Source organism: Paraphaeosphaeria sporulosa (assembly GCF_001642045.1).
Source record: "Paraphaeosphaeria sporulosa strain AP3s5-JAC2a unplaced genomic scaffold CC84scaffold_4, whole genome shotgun sequence".
In the NCBI taxonomy this organism is placed as follows: domain Eukaryota; kingdom Fungi; phylum Ascomycota; class Dothideomycetes; order Pleosporales; family Didymosphaeriaceae; genus Paraphaeosphaeria; species Paraphaeosphaeria sporulosa.
In genome coordinates, this window is record NW_017253363.1 from 2,718,929 (window position 1) to 2,741,309 (window position 22,381).

The following is a 22,381-nucleotide window of genomic DNA, read 5'->3' on the forward strand; positions in this document are numbered from 1 at the left end:
TGATGGCAATTTGAGAGCCGCTCGCGAGTCGCTCGTGAGCCACGCGGGAGCCGCTCATGGCTGCGTTCGATAGCTTCGTTGCCTGCCCGAACAGGAAGTTTAAGCGCCCCGAACGAACCCGCTCCGTATCAGCACAGACGTCTGACCTCACTGCACGCTGGACCTGTCGCGAAATCGGCCCTCGTTGCGTGCAACCGCGCCTCTACCCTATCCCGCCGTGCTTTTGCTGCTATCCGCCCCCCAATATCATCGCGTGACGTCTCCTCGCCCATTGGCCTCGCGCGCAGAACCCGGGCGTCGCTACACGCTCGCCGTCGAAGAAGCTACCGACACACCCTCACACCCTCACACGTCCGCCATGGGCTTCACAACCGGCTTCGTATGTGCTCTCATACATTTAGGCACGGCGAGTGTTACTGACGCATTGCACAGCTCGGAGGCTTCACCCTCACCGCGTCAGTCCTCTACCTCACCATATCGCTCCACACGCGAAACCGCATCACACAAGCCGCACTCCTGCGCCAACAACAAACCGTCCTCAAGAGCGTAATCGAGCCAGCGCCGCCCGCTGGCGAGCCGGTTGCACGTGTGGAGCCTGCTGGACTGGCGGAGATGGCAAAGGACAAGTGGAACAGAGCGCTGGAGACGAGCTTGAAGGGTGTGTATGAGACGGACTGGAGGAGAGTAAGGGAGGAAGCGGAGGACAGAGTGACGACGGCTATCCAGAGGATCAGGGAGCAGAAATAGACGTGGCAATGGGCGTAGGCAGAGGCGGTCGTGTGAATACAGCGAGAACTCGGAGGCGGCGATACCCTTCCTGGCGGTTGCTGAGGGACGAGGCTAGGCGAATGACTGGCAAGAGCATAGTTGTCTGACTACATGACGAGATTGTCATGTTTCCTGCTTAACACTTTCAACCTTGTACGTGCTCTTGGGTTTCACGTGCCACTGCGTTTGTCTGCCACCTTCACTTCCTTTCTCCGCGCCTTCTCGACACGGTTCCTATTGTCGCTCGTCGCAACAAGCTTGTTTACTCGGGCCTCCCAGTCCGTCGGACTGTCATAATCGTGTTGCCCCGCGACCCCATACACCGGCTCCAACACATACCCCTCTCTGCTGTCACAACTCTTCAGCTTCTCTCTCTCTCTCTCTCTCTCTCTCTCTCTCTCTCTTCTCTACGATGGCGTCACACGGCAAGGTATGTGACCTGTTCGACGACCGCTATCTCAACCTGCAGGATGTATATGGCCACGTCGAACCGTTTCCCTCGCTTGTGCCGTACGAGCAGTACCAGGAAACCATACTTGTCTACCGGATCGACACCAATCATGAGGTCTACATGGCCCTGCTTCAGGAGTTCACCGACCGCTTTGCACGGAGCGAACAACCGGAGCGCAGAGAGGCTTGGACTTGGTGTGTGCAATGGGAGGTGGAAAAGCCCACCGACGACGCGCCGCACACACCCGCGGCCAAGAAACAGCGACTGGACGCTCACTCCGATGTGGCGCAAAACAACGGGTTTGCGCAGCGGAAGCCCGTGTACACCAAAATCGAGCGCCGTTTACTTCATCCAGAACTGTTCCAGGAGGAAGACATGCTGCGCATCCTCATCGACATCGTGCAGGTTGACAGCAAGCTTGTACCTAACTACATCGAGTTCCTCTATCAGTGGGTCGACTACTACGAAGGTGGTGGAAGAGCGCTGAAAGCTGCGCTGCGCATGGAGATTCCGAGCTTGTGGCTATTCGAGTATCATCCGCTTCCGCTGTACGACAGTTCTGGCAAGGACAAAGACAGAGAGTCGGACTCTAGCGTAGACGGCGAGGAGATCATTGAAAGCGTTGACGACTTCAGAAAGACTACTAGAGAGATGGGCGAGAGACTCAAAAGACCCAAGAAGCCACTTGCCTTGGAAGAAATGGAACGAATGACTGAACAGAGCGAACGCCTCGAGTATCGCGAGGTCAAGTTCGGGATACAGCGACCGATTGATCCGGACGAGGAGCCCCTTCCTCCGCTCATCAATGTGCCTCACGATGCGAATAAGCGCAAGAAGTATTACGCGGCCTGCTTCAAGAATCGACAGCGTGCGTTCTGGCTGTTGCAGGAGGCGGGCATCACGACGAGACAAATCGCGAATTACAAAAGGCTGCAGGAAATGGGCGCAATGGACACCCCAGAAGACATCAACGGAGACGGTTGGCTCAATTACTACAAAGAGGAGCCGTACGCCCATGCGGAGTTCCTGGACATGCAGCGCACGAAAGAGTTGCAGGAGAAGCAACGCGAAATCACCATGAGTAACCGGCTGGCAGAGGAGGCAAGGCTTGCTGCAACGACCAATGCAGAAAATCCGTGCTCTCTCCTTCCACCAGCTCTCATACCCCCAACGCCAGGTCTGCCGCCACCCTTGACGACCGGTCGCCCCGATAGGGTAGCTGAGTGGCTGAGCAAGGTGAAGAGCATGTCCAGGGACCGTGATCCTCCCGTCAAATCTGTCCCTGCGCCACTGTTTGGCAGAATGAAGTCTGAGATCTTCAAGCACGCTGTTGCAGCTGGCCCGCCGCCACCATGCATTCGTTGGAATGGTGATGTTGATACGTCTGATGACGACGACAGCGATGACGAAGAGTATAGCAACCCGGACGATATCGATCCAGACGAGCGCGAGGATGCTCCAGATGCAGACCCTGCGGGCCTACCACGACCACCTCCAGGGTATCCCACCCTAATTGCTTACTTGCTGACTCTCACTCCCGTCGAGTTGGCTAATTTCATGCCACACTTCAGCGTAGAAGCGCAAGCACAAGTTCGTGAGCACTATCCGGGACTGTTCAGACAGAATCCAGTACCTCAAGGATCCACAGTGGCTAGTGGTATGCAGGCAGTAGTTGCTGGGCCTGTCAATGCAGCGACCCAAGGGATCGTCTCAATATCATTGAATCACACAAACGGCAGTCCGGTTCCTCCCCCTCAGACCTCACTGCCACCGCAACAGTTCCAGACGCAGGTGCAACCAACTCAACCTTCTTTGCCTCTGCATGGTAACCCTACTCCACCACCGATAAACCACCATGTACCCGGGCACAGTCGGCCTCCTTCACCACCTCCAATGGAAGCTGCACGCGCTGCTGCTGCCCAGATGCAGGCACATGGAACTCCTTACACTGGGTCCTGGTTTCCGAACCTGATTAATCAGGGTACGGGAATCCCGCAGTCGCAACCGCAGCATATCGGTTCAGCACACTTACACTACGTCCAGCAACCCGTTCTGCAGAGACAGCTTACGCAAGCTGGTACCACGGGCCTTGTAGGAAATCCTGTCGCTCAGAATCTGCAACCGGGGGGCGCACCATACTATAGCCTGCCGCAGAGCCCTGCAATGTTTGGCATAAACACCACCCCAGCGATTACCGTAACCCAGCCGGCGCCTCAAAGTTCGATCGAGGGCCACGACGTTCTCCGAGGAGTGACACCCGCGTTGCAAGCGCTTCTCCAATCTAGCCGGAACAGTGCTCCAACGACCATTGCTGCACAAGGTCAGGGTCTATCAGACGAGGGCCAAAAGATTCAGAGTCAAGAACAGTCAGATTCGACTGCGAATGGGTACTCCTACTCCTCCTCCGCGCAGATGCTACAAGCCTCAAACCGCGCCGCTCCACCTCCAAGTCTACACCTTCGGCCAACGCACCCCAACAACCTTTACCTTGGCCCCCTCAACCGCAACGCCGACTTACCTTCCCTCATGACGCCTCTCGCCAACCTCGCCAACAACCTTAGCCTCAACCTCCCCTCCTCCCTCCCAGGACCTTTCCAGCCCCAACCCCAACCCCAACCCGGCGGCCAAATCGATCCCGTCGCCGCCACGCGCCGCGAAGAACTCTCCCCCCACGGCCTCCCCATCCAAATTTATCTCCCGCGTGTCGTCATCCCTTACGCCGCCAATCTCGCCGGCGCCACCGACTGCCTGGTGCTGGGCTACACATGCGTCGGCACGGGCGTGCTCACGCTCTCCAAGGCGATTTTCTTCCCCACGTCGATACGCACGAACCTGCAGCGCCGCCTGCAGCGCCAGCACGCCGTCGTGCTGGAGAGCTACCAACCGCCGGCGAACCATCCACGGTTTAGCGCTGGGAAGGGCGTGCTGAGGAATCCGGATGAGGTAAAGGGCCCGCATAGGTTCGTGCACGACAAGTTGATGCAGGTTTTTGGGATGATGACGGGCTGTGGGAATAGAGAAGAGGAGCTGACGAAGCGGTGGCGGAGCACGCCGGGGCCGATGACGGCGAGGTGCAGGGGCAGCGTGTGGGAGGGCTGGGCGGTGGGTGTGGATAAGCCGGTCGAGATGGGGTACGAGGAGCGGCATGGCGAGGGCGTTGTGGTCAGCAAGAGTCTGGACGGGAGGAGGGGGTTTGGACTTAGTGAGCAGGAGTGGGCGTATAGGGAGAGGCGGAGGAGGGAGGTGGAGGAGATGATCAGGGAGGATGAGGAGAATGTCAGTGACGAAGAAGGCGACCAGATGCAGCTTTAAGTCAGTGAGAGTGATTAAGGAGCATGAAGACAGGGTGGAGCGGTATCGGAAACTACGAGCCATGGTTTCGAGAGCGTTGAGCAGAGGGAGATGAGAATGAGTTGGGCAGTGTGCTCGCGGTTTGTGGCGAAATGGCATTTGAGGGCTCTCCGTAAAGGGACCTGTATACATGCAAAATACGCCTCTGCCTGTCTCTCCCGTAGCCCAGATGCTGAAGGTACCTTCTCCGTCGCGTCCTGCATCTCTATCGTCCTAGCCGTCACCATCGCCATGGCCGGCATCGCGCGCGAGGCACCTCGCGTCGATGATGTCCTTTTTCGCTGGGGAGCTGGGGTCGGCGAGTCTGCCGGCGAGGAAGGTTGCGTTTGGGATTGCGCGCGTGATTACAACCCACGTTTGGTGCAAGTATGTTTATCTAAGGGTCTGTGGGCTTCCACCTGTTTTGGTGCTCTGGCCGTCTAGGGGAAGGTGGTGGGAAAGTAAGACGAGAGGTGTATTGACGGTGCTGAATTTCGGATTTCTTCTGTTGGGTGCGGCGGTCTGCGTTATGGGGATGTAGTCGTCGGGATACGAGCTGTCGCAGATCCAGCCTGGGGAGGAGTTTTTCTGCAAGAATCATTGGAGGCCGGTGGTGGACACGGGAAAGCAAAGAAGGTTGGAAATATGGCCTGCTTTTCTTCCGCCTAGTTGTAGAGTTCACTAGCAATAAATGCTTGCAAAAGTATGCGAGATAGTTTCACAGTTGGTCAGTGGTGTACGAGCATCATGTCCGACGAGTCATGTCTCGAATGCTTAAGGTCAGTACCTCGCTTGCTTATGGTCAGGTCCGTGTTCAATGGCCGTCAGGAACTGCCCGAACAGGAAGTTTGCATGGTGCATTCCAGTCATGCCGTGCTGGACTGATCAGCCAATCGTTCCGAGGTCGGTGATTTTGTTGTCCTGGTTAGTGAATGCGGCATCTTCGGAGCGTTCCTCCCTGAGCAGCGCAATTGAGCAAACGCTGCGAAGGCAGCTCAAAGGGGGGTGTCACAGCATCCCAAAGCGCCATTGCAGCACTGCAGGTCCGGCAGCGAGAGCGAGCGTTCAGACGGTCACAACTGAGATGCGAGGATTGGCGAGGAAATGGACGCGACATGCTGGACGCGGGACGGAAGCGGTTGGTCAGCGGCGCTACTTGGTTCCGTCGTAGCCAAACCGCCGGGATGCGCAGTTCACTCTCACGTCGACTCCGGATGTCTCCTCAATCCAATCAGGATGCATCGCGCGTCCACAAGTGCTCGCGCAGCTGAAGCAAACCCGGCAGAGCAATCTGCCTAATGTCGATATGGAATGGATGTCTGCCAAGGCGCGAGGCTGTCCCCGTTCCCTCCCACCGCAGCCCAGCAGAGACGTGCTCCGCTTCGACGCGCTTGCTCCGTTCTGCTGATACATCAGAGCCCCTTCTGTCGCAGCTGTCCGCGCTTGTCCCCTTGTGCGCCGGGTAGATCGTTCGGGGTGTGACCGCCGTAGAGTAAGCGCCAGGCCCGCGTGCAGCCTCCAGGCCCTGATACCAACCACCTCCGCGCTGTTGACCGTCTCCCCGTTCTGCACATTGTCGACGCGTGTATCCCGTCGCAACCCCGTTTCTGACCACCTACAAGCTACGCGACGCCCTCGCGCTCCCGCAATGTCGACGCGTGAGCTCCGCAAGCGCAAGACGCCCCCTCCCGCGCCCGTCAAGCCGGCGAAGGCGCAGAAGAATGCGCCCAAGTCCAAGGTAGAGAAGGTCAAGGAAGCCATCAAGGAGAAGGTCGAGGCCGTGAAGGATCTCTCGGCCAAGTCCAACGGCGAGTCCGTGGTCCCCGCAACGGGCGCAATCGCGCCCAAGGCTGGCGATACCATCCCGCTCACGAGCTTCGGCGGCGAGGTCGAGACGCACGAGGGCACCAAGACGACGCTCGCGAAGCTGGTCGAGCAGAGCAAGAGCGGCGTCGTGCTCTTCACGTACCCCAAGGCTTCGACGCCTGGATGTAAGTGCGCCTCGGAGCGCGTTGAGTGCGCGTCGCGCTGACACATATCACACAGGCACCAAGCAAGCATGCCTTTTCCGCGACTCTTACGAGCCCCTGACCGTCAGCGGCCTCTCCATCTACGGGCTCTCCACCGACAGCCCCAAGTCCAACACCACCTTCAAGACCAAGCAGAACCTGCCCTACCCGCTGATCTGCGATCCCTCGCAATCCCTCATCTCTGCCATTGGCTTGAAGGGGCCGAAGAGCGCTAAGCGCGGTGTATTCGTGGTCGACAAGACCGGCAAGGTTCTGGCCGCCGAGCCAGGCAGCCCTGACGGGACCGTTGCTGTGGTCAAGAAGATTGTGGACGGGAGCACCACTGCTGGTGGGCCAAACGCGCCTTCCGTCGCAGATGCCAAGGCTGAAGACGCCGAGGCCGCAAAGACCGCCAGCGAGGTCGCAGACACTGCTGCGAAGGTCGATGCTTGAGCCTCGCCTGGCTCATGATCCGTCGGTTTTGTTCTGAATACGGTATTGATGGCGTTGGATATGTGACGTAATAGTCTTGTTCTAGGGGCGAGACACGCTTCGTAGGCTGCATGCGTGCACTCAATTGAAGATATTCATCATCATCAATCACTCTTGAATGGCCGGTTGTCCGCGAACCGCTGACGAGCATCTCGAAACAGTGGAGCAGATCCTCACTATATACACAGCACCCTCAACGCGCTTTAATATTCTTCACGCTCACGCATGTCTCCTCTGGACTAGAATCTTCACTCCTTCAAAGCCATGCGAACCAAAATTCATATCCAAATACTCTATACGTCCAGCTTCCGCGCTTCTCCCGATTGACCACAGAAACCTGCGGCTCGCGTCATGTGTTCCGTCGGGTCCAACATTCCTCTCCAGAACAGTGAATGTTGTTCTGCCATCGCGGTCTCCAAAGAATGTCCTCATGGAGTAATTGCTTTGTGGCCGCGCGACGTCTGTCTATCAAAGCTCCGGTTCTGATGTGTGACGTCCGCTGTCCGCTGTCCGCTGGTTACAAATCAAAGACGTATCAAAACCGGACGTGTCACGCTCATGAGGACCAAAACTCCTGGGTCGAAGAATTCATGCCTCCGGCGTGCAGGATCAAAATAGTGTAGATTGTGACCCTATGCTCTGGAGGCTCTGGAGACCTTCAAAATGCGCCCATGAGAGATCATGCTCACGCGTGCTCGTCCAAATCCAGCTACGCATGGCGGCATGTGCGCTGTGCCCGAGCATTTGTATTGACCTACATGGAGTCTACTGTCATGGCTCTCTCCTTCCCACAGTCCTCACACAGTTCTTCACTAAAACTAAAACACGAGTTCTCCGTGTGACTAAAATGAGGAGGTTTCCCCCATATGCGTGTGTGAGGTGCCAATTGCTTTCTGTCTCTCTGCGAACACGTCCAGACCTGTAGCTCCCTGGGACTGAGGTGGGACCCGGCTTGGATGTCTATATAAACATCGATCTTTCGGTGGTTTTATTGATCGGCAAAGTTCCAAGGCATTGATTAGAAGGCAAAAAACGAAGAGGATTCGGCCCATGGGTTTTAAAAGCGGCGAGCAGTGGGACTATGGATGCTTTTTGGGGACTATTGGAAAATGTTAAAACCTCCTGGCTCCTCGCTGGATGGGTACTTCTTCCGAACTCTACTCCGAAGTGAACGATGGTCTCGTCTGTCTCTCCGCAAACATCTCCACAGCTATAGCTCCCTGAGACCGACGTAAAATTTAGCTCAGATGTCTGTATAAACATCGTCCTTCCGGCGGCTTCTTTGCTTCTCTGCACACTTTGGAAGGTAGTAAATGGTCAAAAACAACAAGACCTCGGGCACATGAGTACTGAAAGCTGGGAAACCTTCACCCTATGGCGCCTATCTTTTTGGCGGATAGGACAAACTAAAAGGACAATGCGCCAAGCATATGAGGTGGGAAGGCCAGCAACTACCTACAAAAAAAATGATGTCATCTGTCTCAGTGAGCGGGCACTACGAACCCTAGACTCTTGCTCAGGTTATACTCTCCTCTGTGCACCTCCCAGAGCCCTACCGACCCAAAAAGATCCTTCCACTATCTCATAGAGACCACCAAAATTCTACGAAGTCCCATTCTGCTGTTTTCTGATTCGTGTGCTAACTCCAAAAGATACAGTCCCCGGACAAATGGTGAGCGCGTTAAAAATCCAAGAATGCAGGTACTAGTGCGCTCCTCATCGAAAATCCAGAAATTCCTTCGCTTTTGTAGATGAAAACACTGTCACGCCAGAATTTCTCGAAGCTGGTGTATGATACTCTCATGGAATGCTGTATATTAAGCCCTCCACTATCCTACTAGCTATCCCTTCCCACACATCACCCAAACAGCCTCTAAAAAAGGTAGGACACTGGACACATGCTTGTGAGAGCGCCAAAAACGCTTATGCATCCCCGTGATGCTCTCTTCCTGACTTGGTGGCCTTGAAACTCTCACAACTTTGGTTCAACAGTCTCAAAGACGTGAGCTCCACAGAAACACGACCCAGGCACGTCATGTGAATCTGTGCAGCTCCAAAACCGAACGGTTGTTTTTGAATTTGTCAAAAAAATACTTATACTACTGCACCGGGTCATCTGTCTCCCTGTGGAGGTCCTACAAAAAGCCTTCACCAAGAAGCATGTACCTTCACGCTTTTGGCTTCTCCCTCATCTTCTGGCGTCAGAATCGTCTCGGCAACCAGTTCATGATCCGCATATGTTAAGCGTATCCAAACATCACTGAAGCTGGGCCTATGTCCTGCCGTGGAGGTCGAAAAAAGCTCTCCTCGAGTCTACGCATGTGTCTTCTTGCTTCCATCCCCTCCAAACAAGTCCCTGGTATCAAAATCGTCTTGACACCAACCGAATGCCCACCATACAGCTCTGCCAAGATTGTAATGCCTTTCTCGGTCACCTAACGGACAGCAAAATTCGCCGCCACTGAAATCTCCATGTCGAAAGTGTATATGTTTCGCCGAATTCTTGCTCCTCAAAACAAGAGGTGACCAAGCTATGCTCTGGCTGAAAGTGCGTCGCACTTTTCACATGGCAGGGGCAGCGAGCAATCAAAACTTCCAACGGTACTCGCCATGTGTTGCTGGTTGGTGCGATAGTACAATGTATCCAGAGGCTAGCTCCTCGCTGTGCATGGCAAAGGTTGAAGATGGTACTTCCCATCATTATTAATTGATGAAGCACCTTCATAGGGGACGCGTATTTCGACGCGAATCGCGTAATACAAGAACAAGACGTGCAAGAAGCGATGTGAGTAGAGGTAACATTTTCAATTCATGATCGACTAGCCGAGACATCACAATCTCGATCTGCCCAAACATATAGCCACAAAGTCCGCTCTAATTACGGACGTCATCCACCCAAATTCATGCACTATTTTTCGATGGTTATCCTCCAATGCTCCATACGCCGGACCGTGCATCGTAACGAGGATGCTGAGGAGTATGGAGATATTGCTGTTCAACAGAAGTCTATCCAAGCCATAGGCGGCTCTTGGTTCATTGTGATCTCCAGTCCACCATGGGCGGTATCTGGCCGCCAGGTATTCCCACGGGGATGGTTGCCCCGGGAGTAGGTGATTTCCTTTCCACCGTCAACGGGATCAACCTGCAGATGACGGGCGTCAATAGGTCGAGGTATCAACGCTTTCGTGTCGTACTATGCACCGCCAGCAACGCCGCGGATGGAGAAGCCGCCTTGTTGCGACGCGGTACCCCGGATGTTGATGCCTTCCAAATCCTCGTCGTCTCGAGTGATGCGACTGGCCAAGCCTCTTCGTGGCGCGGGTTCCGAGAAGTCAACGTATGCCGGAGCGCTGTCATCGCCCTTGAGTCGTCCGTATGATGAGTCGTCGTCGGTATCGCGGGTGATCCGGCTGGCTAGAGAACGGCCTTGTGGAGCCAGTGGCTGGCCGTCTTTGGTCATACGTGACAAAAGAGATCCTCCGCTCCTGTTAGCACTTTCATCGAAAGCATCTGATCGGCGGTGCTTGCTCTCACTCGACAAGACATCGCCATATCGCGACTAGTCACACCAGTTAGTGATAGGTCTTTCGGGAAGGAGCTTGAGATTATCTGCGACATACCGTGGACGCGTCCTTTGTCCAGCGTGCCGGTGGGCCCTGCTCACGATCGTAATTTGCCCGGTCGTGAGTCCATCGCTCAACGCTAGGTTCCTTCCGCCGACGGTTGTTGCGGCTACGGCTCCGACTCCTGTATTGGCGGCGCGTAGATGTGCCAGTTTCTGTGAAGCCGTATCGACCGTCGCCCTCGCCGCCTGAGACTGGCGAAGCACTGCGGCCTCGTAGGCGTCCGAATCGTGACTCGCGCGGGCTGTCGGCTGTCAGTGAGCGTCCGCACCTGAATCGGCACCTTGAATCGTACCCCTGGGAGCCGGGGCGGTATGAGTCTACATCTGCGGCTTTCAATCGACCATCATCGCGCAAGCGATTGCCGTTACGTCGGTTCCTTCGATTCTCATAGTCGGAGCCGTCGCGCATTTGCTCGTCACCGCTGCGGCTACGATACGTCAGCGCATGTCTGGCAGCCACCATAACTACCACTGTACCTTCTCCGGTTGTTCCTTGCAGGCTCATCTTCTCCATAGTCCAGGAAGTCCCTGCGCGGGGGTTGGCGGCGTCGTGGCTCCTGCTCACGGCCACGAGCTGGGCGGCGATCTCCGCCTCGCACATCAGGGTTCTTCTCATAGTACTTGCTATACGTCGCCGCGCCTCGTACTTTCTGATCACTAGTGTTTGCCTGCCGTACAGTAAGGTTCAGGCCTTTGTATGGCTTCGCTTTGCGGGAAACCTCCGCGGGAATGGTTGTAGGGTCTCCGGCTTCCGGGTCGGTCAGCTGGTGCAATGCCGCCGCGGCATCTTCGGCGTTATGGAACTGGAGGTTCAGGGACGAGTCGTGCACCCAGCGCGTCTGTTTGAATCTTGGGCCCACGCCTGATTCGATGAGGTAGTAAGCGGCGTCACTGGGATCGAAACCGTCTACGCCCTGCAGATTGAGGGTCTCGGGCCATTGCTCGACTTGCCGACCTGGGCGCTCGTCGAGGTTCTCGTAGTATGCGGCGGGCAAAGGCGCATCGCTGACGGTGGTGTCGTTGTTCTGCTGCGCGCATGCGATTAGGTTCTCGAATCAGCCCAGGCGTGCGGGGGAATAGGTACCTCGGTGGTTTCCGTCGCAGGCAGCGCGCTCGCATCAAAGTCTATGTCCATGTCAATATCCATCTTGAAGGGAGTGCCGCGACGTTCGGGGTGCGAGTGTGTGTAATGGAGGTGTCTGCGAGTGGGGCGAGGCGCGCGCTCTTGTCTTCTGGCGTGGAGCTTGCTGCTGGAGCTCGGACCACGACTCAAGGTTGAAGACGACCGCGCCCGCGTTGCAAGCAAACAACGCTCGGTCCGATTTGAAAGCAATCCATTCTGCCTTTTTCGAATACAGAAGCTACATCCCGTATGTATGCATTGCATCGTCCATACGGTAGATAACAGTTGTTTCTGCAGACTAACGACAGGATTGGCCTTGTCCGAATCACATTTGGGACAATGAACGTCACATCCGCAGTCAAGGTAGCCTATTTCACTTCCTTGGCTACAGTGTAGATATCGATTAACGAGTCTATACATTGGAACAGTGGCAATGCATGGCTTCGCTAGACAGGTATCGAACAAAAGCACATTGCAAGCATAATGCTGCAGCTGTTTTAACTAGATACAGCGCCCTCCATCCACTTCAAGGTTGACTCCAGTGATAAACTTGGCATCAGAGCTTGCCAGGAAAACGGCCGTTGATGTAACGTCGTCGATCTCGCCGATGCGACCCATGGGAACATTGGAGATGAAGTTTTTTCGGTTCTCGGGCGTATCTGGAACGCCGGTAAAGTGCGAAAAGAGTCCCGTGCTAGTGACCAGTGGGCAGATTGACACTACCCTGATCTGGTGCGGTCCGTACTCTGCTGCAAGACCTTTCGTGGCCTGGATGTAAAGTCAGCCTGAGGTCACTTTGTATACTCTTGAGAACATACATTTGCAACAGCACCTTTGGATGCATTGTACCACACCAGTCCTGGCCGCGGTCGAGAGGCTCCAACGCTTGCTATATTGATAATGACACCTCCTTCCTTCTTCTCGATTGCCTGCGAGACCCATGCGTTGCAACCGAGGAAGATGCCCTTCACATTAACATCGAAGACCCTTTGGAACTCCTCTTCCGTGACGTCGATCGTGGGCTTGTTTCTGTAGCTTGTTCCGGCATTGTTGACCAGCACATCGCATTTACCAAACTTCTGGATTGCTGCATCGATAGCAGACTTCCAATCTGCCGCTTTGGTCACGTCCATCTTGTGGAAGGCCATGGCTGAGGCGTTGGACTGAACCGTCGCATTCCCACCGTCTTCATTGACATCACAGACAAGTACCTTGGCGCCTTCTGCAGCAAATGCCTGAGATATACCCGCCCCGAATCCAGATCCACCGCCTATCGTAGATCAGTATTGTGTTAAATTTTCAGTCAGGACACTTTACCAGTGACGAGAGCAACTTTGCCGTCGAGTCGACCCATGATTGACTCGCAGTGTTAGGACGTGCTATTGATCGATCGGGGTTTACTGGGCTACTGAAAGCGTGTTTACGAAGAGATCTGGTCAGAGATGGAGGAGGTGCAGAGTCACGCTAGTCATCCAGAGAAGGCGCGGTCGTCTCCCCGCCTTTCTATCCCCACCATATGCTCGTCAGGTGGCTCTTACCGAGGCCGTGGCTACGTTGGGGTTCCTCAGTGAGGGGAATCACTGACGTCGTTGGAGTAAGCCTGCCCGCCAAGAACAATACAACGAGTACCAACAGCATCCAAATAGCCAGTTAGAATGTTACCCATACAACCATATAGCCTTTCAGAGCGCATGTGAATCCTAGCTCCTCTTCGGATCGCCGGCTTGGGTTCGATAGAAGTGGTGCTGACGAATAATAATGATCGCTCGGGTGCGGACAAGGTGGGGTTAATGGATGTCGTAGCTGCACCTCCGAACAGCAGCATAGCGCCTTCCGATAAATGGACGGTCGAGCCCCTCAAATAAAAATATCAGGTTACTTAACTGGCTCGTCGGCTCTCAGGCTGCACCCCAATAGACCTGCAAGACATCGAGAGCACAATTCGCCCGCAGTCTCATAGATTTCTGAACGCTCTGGTCCCGGGAATAGCCGCGACCATCAATATGGGTTCAGCACAGAAATATGAGCTGCCTTTTAAGGTATGCGAGTAAGTCTGGAAAGACAGGTCTTCGCTCACGAAGCAGCTCAACAACCCCGATCTCCTACACAGCCTCTCCTTCGTACATGGAGAATGGAAGAAGTCGAAGTCAGGAAAGACTTTCGAAGTAGTGGGTGAGTTACACGATTCACAACGCCGATTTTATGTTTACAGTGAGAAGATCCTGGCACTGGAAAGGCATGGACGGAATGCCCGACCAACGACGCCTCGGACGTAGACGAAGCTGTGCAAAGCTCACAGAGATGTTTCGAAGAGTACAAAAAGATCAGCCCCCGGGCACGAGCGCAGATGCTCTTCAAGTGGGACTCGCTCATTCGCGAAAACAAGGAAGATATCGCCACGATCCTTGTGTATGAAACGGGCAAGCCGCGCGCTGAAGCTTACGGAGAAATCGACTATTCAACAGGCTTTACCTGGTGGTTCGCTGGAGAGGCAGAGCGGATTCAAGGATCTGTCTTCACGCCAGCCTTGCCAGATCGACGTGTTTTCACCATTAAACAACCGCTCGGCGTCGCTGCCGCATTGGTTCCCTGGAACTTTCCTATTGCCATGATCTTGAGAAAGGCCGGAGCTGCACTTGCGGCTGGATGCACTATGATTGTGAAGCCCAGTCCTGAAACGCCCATCACTATTCTCACGCTAGCGTACCTTGCAGATAAAGCCGGTTTCCCAAAAGGCGCCTTGAACGTTTTGACCACAAATCTGGACAAGACGCCAGAGCTCAGCGAGGCTCTCTGCCGACATGATGTGAGTAGCTATATCAGAATGAGGTTCCCCATCGCTAACACCTGTTAGCTGGTCAAGAAGGTCTCATTCACAGGAAGTACCCGTGTTGGAAAGCTGGTCGCAAAGATCTGCTCCGACAACTTGAAGAAAGTCACTCTCGAATTGGGTGGCAATTGTCCAGTTCTCATCTTCGACGACGCCAACGTCGACCAGGCCATGGGTCAAATCTTCGCGCTGAAATACCGTCACGCTGGTCAGGCTTGCATCACCGCTAACCGTATCTATGTACAATCCGGCATCTTCGATAATTTCCTCGAGCGGTGGAATGCCGAGAGTCAGAAGATCGTCGTCGGTCATGGTGCAGATAAAGAGACCACCATGGGTCCTGTTACAACACCCCGAGGAATTGAAAAAGCACTGGCTCTGGTGAACGATGCCAAGTCAAAAGGAGCGCAAATCCACACAGGCGGGAATAAGATATCTAAGAACGGGGGCTACTTCTTCGAGCCTACTGTAATCACCGGTGTCACTCCAGACATGGACATTGCCAGCGAAGAGATCTTCGCGCCAGGTGGGCGACTCCATGCCTGCTCAGAATAGTAGACTGACCACCGCGTAGTGTGCACCTTCCTCAAGTTCGATACGGAAGAAGAAGCGGTCAAAGCTGCCAACAACACTAGCATGGGCCTGGCATCTTACTGCTTCACTAAGAACGTCGATCGTTTGTGGAGGCTGTTCGAGAACCTTGAAGCTGGAATGATTGGTCTTAACACTGGTGGGTGATACACCAGATTCGTATCAAAATTACTGCTTACGGATCATCAGGCAACTCTTCAGCCGCTGAATCACCTTTTGGTGGCATCAAGCAGTCTGGATATGGGAAAGAGTCGGGCAAGGACGTCGCAGTCGCCGAATACCTGATTACCAAGACGGGTACTTTCACACTGGAAGGGCAGTCCTAAACTGCTGCAGCGAGATGGACGCTATATCAATAACGAAGGTAGGTGAATGTTGATCACGCGCTTGCGTGGGCGGGTTTCATAACCTTTCGCTCTCGTTGCATAATATTCGAGCTTCTCTTTTCCCAGGCGGTATCGAAGTTGGCAGAATCCGAGGCAAATGCTCTGCTTGTATTGTGTCTCTAAATTTCTCCCAAGTCGAATTTGGGTCAGTTTCCTACTGTAGCTTCACTTGCAAACGCTGCCCGTAGCCAATGCCGCTTTTGCATGGTCGCTCCTTCCTCGTCTTCACTCACCCTAGCAACTGGCCCCACCGGACCTCTGGCAGCCAGCCTGCGCTTCGTGCCCCACATCTCAACGACGTGTATTCTTCTGATTCCGTTTCCTAACCTCAGCTCTCCGCCAGTAGGCGTACTTCTCTCTGCGACATTTCTCTCGATCGGCCGGTGAGTGCACGACATAGTGACGCCCAAGCGTATCTGCTCATTGACAGCAGTGGCGATGCCCGGCGTCAAGAACGAAGTAAACGTTTCGCTCCTGCTGGACCAGGATGCAGTCATTGACGACGGCGATGACACGATGACAATTACGCTATTAAGCCCTGTTGAGGACTCAGTGCGCCGCGTAACGGAGGTTTAAGTCTCAAGCAGCGTGTGCCTGAAGAGCCCATACCTCAGGACCATGAGCAATGTCTCTAAGGTAAGTTCTGTCGGCCAGTCCATGCTTCAGTATAAGGGTGAAAGGCTGAGTACAGCGTGTTGCTCGGGGTTGGCAGTACGTTGGACTGTATGAACCGATCCAAGCCTAAGCGCAAGGACCTGGATGATGAGTATTGGAGGATCAACGCAAGCGTTAAGAGCCGGTGGGACTCACATTGTCGCGTGCCACATAAGCAGGCAACGTGGTACGTGTCATGGCCTCGGTCGTGACGATATCAGGCAGAAGCTGCTGAGGGGATCCAACGTCGACGAGGAGGAAGAGGAGTGAATTCTTGTGGAATTACACCACGGACCTCCGGGTATGGCTTGAGCCAAGGGATCCAATGCCGGGACATGAAATTTGAAACGACGCATTCCGCGTATGGTGCCTTGGGATGGACATTTTGGAGGAGTAGGTTCGATGAAAGATACATAGCGCTGCCCAAGCACAGCAATCATAGTAGCTATAGGAGTCATGGCCTACTTTAAGGGTCGTTCATTTCAGCTCGGGTGATCACAAGCGGCAACCTGCTACATGGGACAGATGAAGCCTGGCGGGATGTTTTTCCGAGGTCAGGTTGCATTGAAACTAGATAGGCCTATAGTTTTCGACATCTAGGAAGGTAGAACAGCGGATCAGACTGGTCGAGCATTGGACATCGGAGGGTCTCAACAGATTCTGCTACCAAAGGCCTTGTTCTCTCGTTAGATCTGCCTTCCCTCCCAAGACCGCAGTTCCCGGAACATCACCAGCAAGAAAAAGATGACATCACACATCACAAGTAGACGATCAATGCATGTTATTTCGATATCATGGAATGCATTCGCTCGCTATCATCAACTCGTTCGTAGGGTATCATCAAACAGTATCGTACAACCAGACCATTCGGGTCTCGACAAAGGAAACATTATACAAGACGCATCAGAGCGTATCTAGGTCTGATCCTAGTAGACACGACGGGCGTTGCGGCCGTCGGTACCGTGCATACGGCGAGTGCCAGCAGCCTGAGATGGTTAGCCAACTGTATCATTGCTTTGTAGAACATTGTGAAAGCTTACCTTGAGGCCGGGACGGCGCGTCAAAGAACCGCGGAGCTTCATCAGGGCACCAGAGACCTTGTCACCCATGGTGGCGTGGCGCTTGTGGTGGTGGGTGGTGGTTGCCCCGTGGTGGCCAGCACCGTGAGTGGTGCGAGTGGTCTTTGTCGTCGTGGTAGTCGTGGTCGTGGCCGGAGCGCGACGAGCGCTGGTGCGAGTGCCGGTGCGAGGGGCTCCCATGAGCCTCGTCTTGAGGCTGGGCTTTGTGCGGGTAGTCCGCGTGGTGCGGGGAGCGGTAGTGTGGTGGGTGCGGCGGGTGCTTGTGAGAGGCATGGTGGCTGATTGGTAGTCTTGTTTGTGGATGGAATAAGTATGCTTGAGTTGTGGCGAGTTGAGCGGTACTTGTGTAGTAGAACAGATTGATAGATGTGCAGTGTAATGAAGATAAGCAAGCAGAGGATACAGGTGCAATCTTTATACAACTTCGTCCCCATCAGCATCCTTTGACGAAAACAAGATCCCATGCCTCACGCTCCCTACGCGGAAGCGATCACCAGTCCCCGCTGCCCTGCGTCATTGCCATGGCGCAACCATGGCGCATGACGAAAGCAGCCGCTTCGCGAGTAATGGCTGGTTCCTTGCTGCAGGCAATCTTCCCCAGGACTTCCTGATGCGGCGCCAAAAGCCAACATCTTGTAATATGATTGATGGACATGCGCTGGGTATTTGCGACCGGGAGCGCATCCTTTGTTCTGGACCCGTCATAGCGTCGAGGTTCGTTGCTGGACCCTGATTTCGCGCGAAGGTGTTATCGATAGGGCTGAGTATGACGTAGCGCCCACCCGAACATCGTCATCGCGGGTTGGTGAAAGGCTGGAGATTGTTGCAAAGGGATATGAGGTGATTGCGAAGAAGCCGCATACCCGGTGGATGGTTGCGCAAATCACTATCAATAGAACACATGGTTGATGGTCTGTAGCTCGCGATGTGACTTGGTGCAGGGTCGCGCGTACTCACCTGGCAGTCTCTACCTCTCTACCCCTCAACACCTACTTTCCGTTGCAGCGAGGCATGGTGTTGAAAGCACTTGTATTTGTATTTCCTTTCGGTCTGTGCGATGTAGTTGGGTTCTTTAAGGATGCTCTGCTTTAGTGCATGGCTTGAGAAACGATTTCACCCTCGTCTACATCCCTCAAGCAGATTGCACCTTTACGTGCGTTAACAATAATGGGAAGTCGCGATAGGAAAGCAACCCCCAAGAGGAGCAACGCCGTTGGCACTTTTCAATTGCACCGGGGCCCACACTTTGTAATGTGAGAAATGGATGAGCAGTACGCAGTCACTACGTCAACGAAAATTCACATTCGAATAAAAGTTTGTACCACACTCAATCATTGAACTCTTCACGCCGCTTCATACAACCGTATATTGATACCCAATCTCAATTACTAAACTCCAGAACTACATCAGCATACCATGTCTTCTAGCAAGGGCCAGTTCGAGTCAGGTAAGGAAACGCAATACAACCCTATAGCACCATCAGAAGCTAACAAAAGCAGGCTTCCAGCCTGAAGTCCAACACCAGCCCGTCCCGGGCCTGGAGAGCAAAATGGACCCGCAGCCCCTCTATGAGCATCTCCCGACCCCGGATGGCGGCAAGCAGCTCTACAAAGCGGCCGGCAAGCTCGAGGGCAAGAAGGCCATCATCACCGGCGGAGACTCCGGCATCGGCCGGTCCACTGCCATCCTCTACGCCATGGAGGGCGCGGACGTCTTCATCGCGTACTTGAAGCAGGAGCAGGAAGATGCCGAGCAGACCAAGAAGATGGTTGAGTCGAAAGGCCGCAAGTGCTACCTGCACCCCACGGACCTGACCTCGCAGTCGAACTGCCAGAAGCTCGTCTCAGACGCGCTCAAGCAGCTCGGCGGCATCGACATCCTCGTGAACAATGCGGCGTATCGGATGGTCTGTGACGACATCAAGGACCTCAAGGAGGAGCAGTGGCTGTACACCTTCGACATCAACATTCACCCGTACTTCTACCTCGCAAAGTACTGCCTCCCCCACATGAAGGCCGGGTCCACCATCATCAACAACGCCTCCATCAACGCGTACATCGGCCGGCCCGATCTGCTCGACTACACCACCACGAAGGGTGCCATCGTGTCTTTCACCCGCGCGCTGTCGAACCAGTACGTTGGCAAGGGCATCCGTGTGAATGCGGTTGCGCCGGGCCCTGTGTGGACGCCGTTGATCCCTGCGACCATGGGCGACGACCAGATCAAACAATTCACCGCACCTATCGGCAGGCCGTCGCAGCCTACCGAGATCGCGACTGTATTTGTATTCCTGGCGAGCGCGGACAGCAGTTCGATCAGCGGGCAGACTATCCACGCCAACGGCGGTACCGTCGTTAACGGTTGAGCTGCTCATCTGTGATGGGCGGGGGATGACATGGTAATACGTATTTAATGAACGAACCTTTATACTTTCAAATCACTGAGCATGCTTGATCCACGCTGAAAGTCGTCAAGGCCCTTGATAAAATGGTAGTAATAGCCCTCGTTGCGCTAACCTAATTTGGAGGATTATGGATAGCTTCTTGTGTATTGCGCGTCGACACATGATCCGCAGCAGGATGGTACCGCAGTGAGCATGTCGCGATGCGGAGCGCCGGAGTAGTTAGTCAGACCTGCAAAGTGGAAAGATGAGCGTCTAGGGCTACGGCAAGGGGTCTCAGGTGTTGGAGACGCTGCAGCAGACGCCGCAGCGCGAAGACACTCACTTGACGCCGCGCCCCCGGAAGCTCTGGGCCAATACAATCCCGGAAATACACCAGCATTGCCGTGACGGGTGAAAGGAAGGCGCAGCTTGGATGTGTGGTTGGCTTGCTTGTATTCGTGGAGATGCGATGGATCCCGAGCCCACGAGCTTTGAATGACGTGTAGAGTTCAAGATTTGCAGATGGATGTATCAGGGCGAAGAGCATGGAGAAGGGTATGAAGGCCGATGTGAGGCTGATCGTGTGGCATGAAAGACTGGCGAGAACTGGGTCACTTCAGTCCTGTGGCTGAGCATGGCGCGTTATGGATAGGGAGGTGCTTCTAAGCATGCACCACTCTGTGCGCTGCAGATTGGCGTTTGCAGCGGGTCTGGAAAGAAGCCGTGGGCATGGGCAGGCCTCGACAAAGGAATCGTGTCGCAGACGAGATGTGCAGTGCATTGTCACCACAGGCAAATACAGCTCTCAATCTCCACGAAGCATCACACCACCAAGGGAGCCGCAGATTGGACAGTAATAAGGCCTTGTTGGACTGCACACAGCCACAGCGCCGAACATCGTCGACGTTGACAAAGCTCGCGCGGGCCGTAGTAATACGGAGATGAGGCGTCGGACTCGGGCTGGGCGTACGCGGAGGACGCCTAAGTATCTGCATACACTTCGTCCTCGTTGCGTCACGACCATGCTTCAGGTTGAGTGGAGTGGTAGTTTGCGCCGGAAGTTGTGGTGTTGCAGTGCGGTGTGACTGTGCATAAGCTTCGCGGTTGTGTGGGGAGAACGAGCGTGCTAGGCAGCGACGATCATCTGCGCGACGAAAAAGAATGAGACATTTATTCTTTCGCTTGGCTAGACTAGGAGTGAGGGTATGCGATGGGCTGTAAGCAGCCGTACTGTGTATGATGCGGATACTCTTACTCTAAACTTTGTAGGTCAGTCTGCATGAATGTGGAACTGAGCATGCTTGCCCACACGACCAATGAAGGGGCAGGACATAGCAGGTAGAGTCGTCTAGTTGCAAGCCGCACCCGGTTCCGTCCTCCGGCGTGAATTGAACTGGTCGCTCAAAGTTGTTGAGCGTCCACCGGAAGATGCCTGCGCCAACAAGCCTAGTGGGTGTGCACGCAGGACTCCACGCTGGTGCAAGAAGACTGCAGAATCTTCTTCTCGGCAGCTGTTTCCGGGTAGCGCAATCCTGGGGTTGACACAGGCAGGCCTGGAAGCGAGGTAGGACAGAAGGTCGCCTGCCAGAAGCCACTTCATTGAGCGTCAAGTCGGATGAGATGTAGAGGTAGTCCTCTCGTTTGCTGGGTCGATACACATTCCAAATAGGGAAATTGGCACATGGATACATCTGGTACAGTGCGAACCGGACGCATAGGCGGCAGCCGAGGAATGTGAGTTGTCATCATGGACCACGGCGCATACCTGAGGACCGGGGACAGAAGCGCTACAAGGCGCCGTCAGGAAGATCAAAGAGTCTCGAACATGGACATTTATGCCGCAGTGGGTTTCTAGCGGGCGCGATGGGCATCTGCCGATGGGCAGAAGGGCACTTTGTCACGCATCCGAAGATGGCGCGGGCGTGACGACATTCACCCAGCAAAGCGGGCCAACGTCGAGCGGTAGCGGGCTCCCGTCAGTCCCACCGATCTACATTCCGCAGCGTCTAGCCACGAGGCGCGGGCATCTGGCAAAGCGTGGTACGAGGGGTCCCGTGGAAATACAGCCGCCGAACGTGGTTGTGGGAGCGTCCCACTGGTAGGGCCGCAGTCCCGTGGCGAGCGGCGGGTACACGTGCAAAGCCGAAGTGCCCGTAGACCCTGCGCGGCAAAAAGGGAGAAGAGATTTCACCTTGGTGACAACGGCGTGTGCAGGCCAGCGGTGTGGGATGGTGGAGGTCCAGAGGGAGGTGGAGCGCAGTCGCTATCGATAAGTGGATAAGAGTTTTTATCGCGGCGCTGGAGGGCTGCAGCGCGACGGGTTCCTACTGGGCGCTGCAGCGGGCGGCCCGCAATTCATCTCGAGGGCAGGTCGGGCGCTCTGGGAGCGATGACGGTGGGCAGCTCTGCAGCGAGTGGTACGGCGCAACGTCAGACGGGGCCAGCTGGGCCGGCGCTGTTGGGCGCAGGAGCAGAGACATGGTGGAGCGCAAGGCCGGGGCACACGCAAACTTGTTTCTGGCGGGTGCTCGCACACGCCAGGTCGCATCACACGTGTCCCGGGGCGTCCCATGAGAGCGTCGGAGCCAGTTCGCCAGTTGCGCTGCGACGGTTGCGCCTGGACTGCTGGTGGCGACTCGCGGCGCGGCTGGCTTCTGTGC

The 22,381-nt window shown here is 55.0% G+C and overlaps 11 protein-coding genes across 11 annotated transcripts; 6 read left to right on the forward strand and 5 right to left on the reverse strand.

Moving 5' to 3' along the window:
• Positions 1-162: 162 nt before the first annotated feature.
• CC84DRAFT_1163729 (uncharacterized protein) lies at positions 163-954 on the forward strand. The gene is made up of 2 exons (XM_018178324.1): positions 163-379; positions 433-954. The coding sequence occupies exons 1-2, from the start codon at positions 359-361 to the stop codon at positions 745-747; spliced, it is 336 nt and encodes a 111-aa protein (XP_018037971.1). The 5' UTR covers positions 163-358; the 3' UTR covers positions 748-954.
• A 226-nt stretch (positions 955-1,180) lies between these two features.
• CC84DRAFT_1205041 (uncharacterized protein) lies at positions 1,181-4,994 on the forward strand (the record flags this gene model as incomplete). The annotated part of the gene is made up of 3 exons (XM_018181949.1): positions 1,181-1,198; positions 1,238-4,495; positions 4,565-4,994. 3 exons carry the CDS (start codon positions 1,181-1,183, stop codon positions 4,991-4,993), a joined length of 3,705 nt encoding a protein of 1,234 aa, XP_018037972.1.
• Positions 4,995-5,271: 277 nt separating this feature from the next.
• CC84DRAFT_701654 (uncharacterized protein) lies at positions 5,272-5,959 on the forward strand. The gene has a single exon (XM_018187098.1). The coding sequence runs from the start codon at positions 5,367-5,369 to the stop codon at positions 5,718-5,720; it is 354 nt and encodes a 117-aa protein (XP_018037973.1). The 5' UTR covers positions 5,272-5,366; the 3' UTR covers positions 5,721-5,959.
• On the forward strand, positions 5,747-7,133 carry CC84DRAFT_1205042 (AhpC-TSA-domain-containing protein). The gene is made up of 2 exons (XM_018181950.1): positions 5,747-6,540; positions 6,596-7,133. Exons 1-2 carry the CDS (start codon positions 6,198-6,200, stop codon positions 7,009-7,011), a joined length of 759 nt encoding a protein of 252 aa, XP_018037974.1. The 5' UTR covers positions 5,747-6,197; the 3' UTR covers positions 7,012-7,133.
• Positions 7,134-9,318: 2,185 nt separating this feature from the next.
• Positions 9,319-9,821, reverse strand: CC84DRAFT_701660 (uncharacterized protein). The gene has a single exon (XM_018187099.1). It carries the CDS (start codon positions 9,773-9,775, stop codon positions 9,482-9,484), a length of 294 nt encoding a protein of 97 aa, XP_018037975.1. The 5' UTR covers positions 9,776-9,821; the 3' UTR covers positions 9,319-9,481.
• Positions 9,822-9,841: 20 nt separating this feature from the next.
• CC84DRAFT_1163733 (uncharacterized protein) lies at positions 9,842-11,879 on the reverse strand. The gene is made up of 5 exons (XM_018178325.1): positions 11,760-11,879; positions 11,153-11,703; positions 10,969-11,103; positions 10,671-10,917; positions 9,842-10,609 (listed from the first exon to the last, which is right to left on the reverse strand). The coding sequence occupies exons 1-5, from the start codon at positions 11,820-11,822 to the stop codon at positions 10,244-10,246; spliced, it is 1,362 nt and encodes a 453-aa protein (XP_018037976.1). The 5' UTR covers positions 11,823-11,879; the 3' UTR covers positions 9,842-10,243.
• A 237-nt stretch (positions 11,880-12,116) lies between these two features.
• Positions 12,117-13,602, reverse strand: CC84DRAFT_1144276 (oxidoreductase ucpA). Its single transcript, XM_018176449.1, has 3 exons — positions 13,116-13,602; positions 12,617-13,068; positions 12,117-12,566 (listed from the first exon to the last, which is right to left on the reverse strand). Exons 1-3 carry the CDS (start codon positions 13,150-13,152, stop codon positions 12,300-12,302), a joined length of 756 nt encoding a protein of 251 aa, XP_018037977.1. The 5' UTR covers positions 13,153-13,602; the 3' UTR covers positions 12,117-12,299.
• A 14-nt stretch (positions 13,603-13,616) lies between these two features.
• Positions 13,617-15,823, forward strand: CC84DRAFT_1163735 (aldehyde dehydrogenase). The gene is made up of 6 exons (XM_018178326.1): positions 13,617-13,837; positions 13,883-13,970; positions 14,018-14,604; positions 14,653-15,154; positions 15,203-15,358; positions 15,409-15,823. Exons 1-6 carry the CDS (start codon positions 13,802-13,804, stop codon positions 15,543-15,545), a joined length of 1,506 nt encoding a protein of 501 aa, XP_018037978.1. The 5' UTR covers positions 13,617-13,801; the 3' UTR covers positions 15,546-15,823.
• A 1,362-nt stretch (positions 15,824-17,185) lies between these two features.
• On the reverse strand, positions 17,186-17,611 carry CC84DRAFT_1175385 (uncharacterized protein; the record flags this gene model as incomplete). Its single annotated transcript, XM_018180150.1, has 2 exons — positions 17,186-17,245; positions 17,300-17,611. 2 exons carry the CDS (start codon positions 17,609-17,611, stop codon positions 17,186-17,188), a joined length of 372 nt encoding a protein of 123 aa, XP_018037979.1.
• Positions 17,612-18,684: 1,073 nt separating this feature from the next.
• CC84DRAFT_1205046 (short-chain dehydrogenase/reductase-like protein SDR) lies at positions 18,685-19,703 on the forward strand (the record flags this gene model as incomplete). The annotated part of the gene is made up of 2 exons (XM_018181951.1): positions 18,685-18,785; positions 18,838-19,703. Exons 1-2 carry the CDS (start codon positions 18,755-18,757, stop codon positions 19,701-19,703), a joined length of 897 nt encoding a protein of 298 aa, XP_018037980.1. The 5' UTR covers positions 18,685-18,754.
• Positions 19,704-20,139: 436 nt separating this feature from the next.
• On the reverse strand, positions 20,140-21,305 carry CC84DRAFT_701855 (uncharacterized protein). Its single transcript, XM_018187100.1, has 2 exons — positions 21,031-21,305; positions 20,140-20,977 (listed from the first exon to the last, which is right to left on the reverse strand). Exons 1-2 carry the CDS (start codon positions 21,052-21,054, stop codon positions 20,384-20,386), a joined length of 618 nt encoding a protein of 205 aa, XP_018037981.1. The 5' UTR covers positions 21,055-21,305; the 3' UTR covers positions 20,140-20,383.
• Positions 21,306-22,381: the final 1,076 nt, after the last annotated feature.

Excerpts from the sequence above, each read along its gene's own strand:
- CC84DRAFT_1163729 (XM_018178324.1), top strand. The coding sequence starts at position 359 with ATGGGCTTCACAACCGGCTTC. Across the intron at positions 380-432 it reads TGGGCTTCACAACCGGCTTC|CTCGGAGGCTTCACCCTCAC; the intron begins GTATGTGCTCTC and ends CGCATTGCACAG.
- CC84DRAFT_701654 (XM_018187098.1), top strand. The coding sequence starts at position 5,367 with ATGGCCGTCAGGAACTGCCCGAACAGGAAGTTTGCATGGTGCATTCCA.
- CC84DRAFT_1205042 (XM_018181950.1), top strand. The coding sequence starts at position 6,198 with ATGTCGACGCGTGAGCTCCGCAAGCGCAAGACGCCCCCTCCCGCGCCC. Across the intron at positions 6,541-6,595 it reads CAAGGCTTCGACGCCTGGAT|GCACCAAGCAAGCATGCCTT; the intron begins GTAAGTGCGCCT and ends CATATCACACAG.
- CC84DRAFT_701660 (XM_018187099.1), bottom strand. The coding sequence starts at position 9,775 with ATGAAGGTGCTTCATCAATTAATAATGATGGGAAGTACCATCTTCAAC.
- CC84DRAFT_1163733 (XM_018178325.1), bottom strand. The coding sequence starts at position 11,822 with ATGGATATTGACATGGACATAGACTTTGATGCGAGCGCGCTGCCTGCG. Across the intron at positions 11,704-11,759 it reads CTGCGACGGAAACCACCGAG|CAGAACAACGACACCACCGT; the intron begins GTACCTATTCCC and ends GCATGCGCGCAG. Across the intron at positions 11,104-11,152 it reads GCAAGGAACAACCGGAGAAG|CCGCAGCGGTGACGAGCAAA; the intron begins GTACAGTGGTAG and ends GACGTATCGTAG.
- CC84DRAFT_1144276 (XM_018176449.1), bottom strand. The coding sequence starts at position 13,152 with ATGGGTCGACTCGACGGCAAAGTTGCTCTCGTCACTG. Across the intron at positions 13,069-13,115 it reads CAAAGTTGCTCTCGTCACTG|GCGGTGGATCTGGATTCGGG; the intron begins GTAAAGTGTCCT and ends GATCTACGATAG. Across the intron at positions 12,567-12,616 it reads CCAAAGGTGCTGTTGCAAAT|GCCACGAAAGGTCTTGCAGC; the intron begins GTATGTTCTCAA and ends CTTTACATCCAG.
- CC84DRAFT_1163735 (XM_018178326.1), top strand. The coding sequence starts at position 13,802 with ATGGGTTCAGCACAGAAATATGAGCTGCCTTTTAAG. Across the intron at positions 13,971-14,017 it reads AAAGACTTTCGAAGTAGTGG|ATCCTGGCACTGGAAAGGCA; the intron begins GTGAGTTACACG and ends TACAGTGAGAAG. Across the intron at positions 15,359-15,408 it reads AATGATTGGTCTTAACACTG|GCAACTCTTCAGCCGCTGAA; the intron begins GTGGGTGATACA and ends ACGGATCATCAG.
- CC84DRAFT_701855 (XM_018187100.1), bottom strand. The coding sequence starts at position 21,054 with ATGTCCTGCCCCTTCATTGGTCGT. Across the intron at positions 20,978-21,030 it reads CCTGCCCCTTCATTGGTCGT|AGTAAGAGTATCCGCATCAT; the intron begins GTGGGCAAGCAT and ends TACAAAGTTTAG.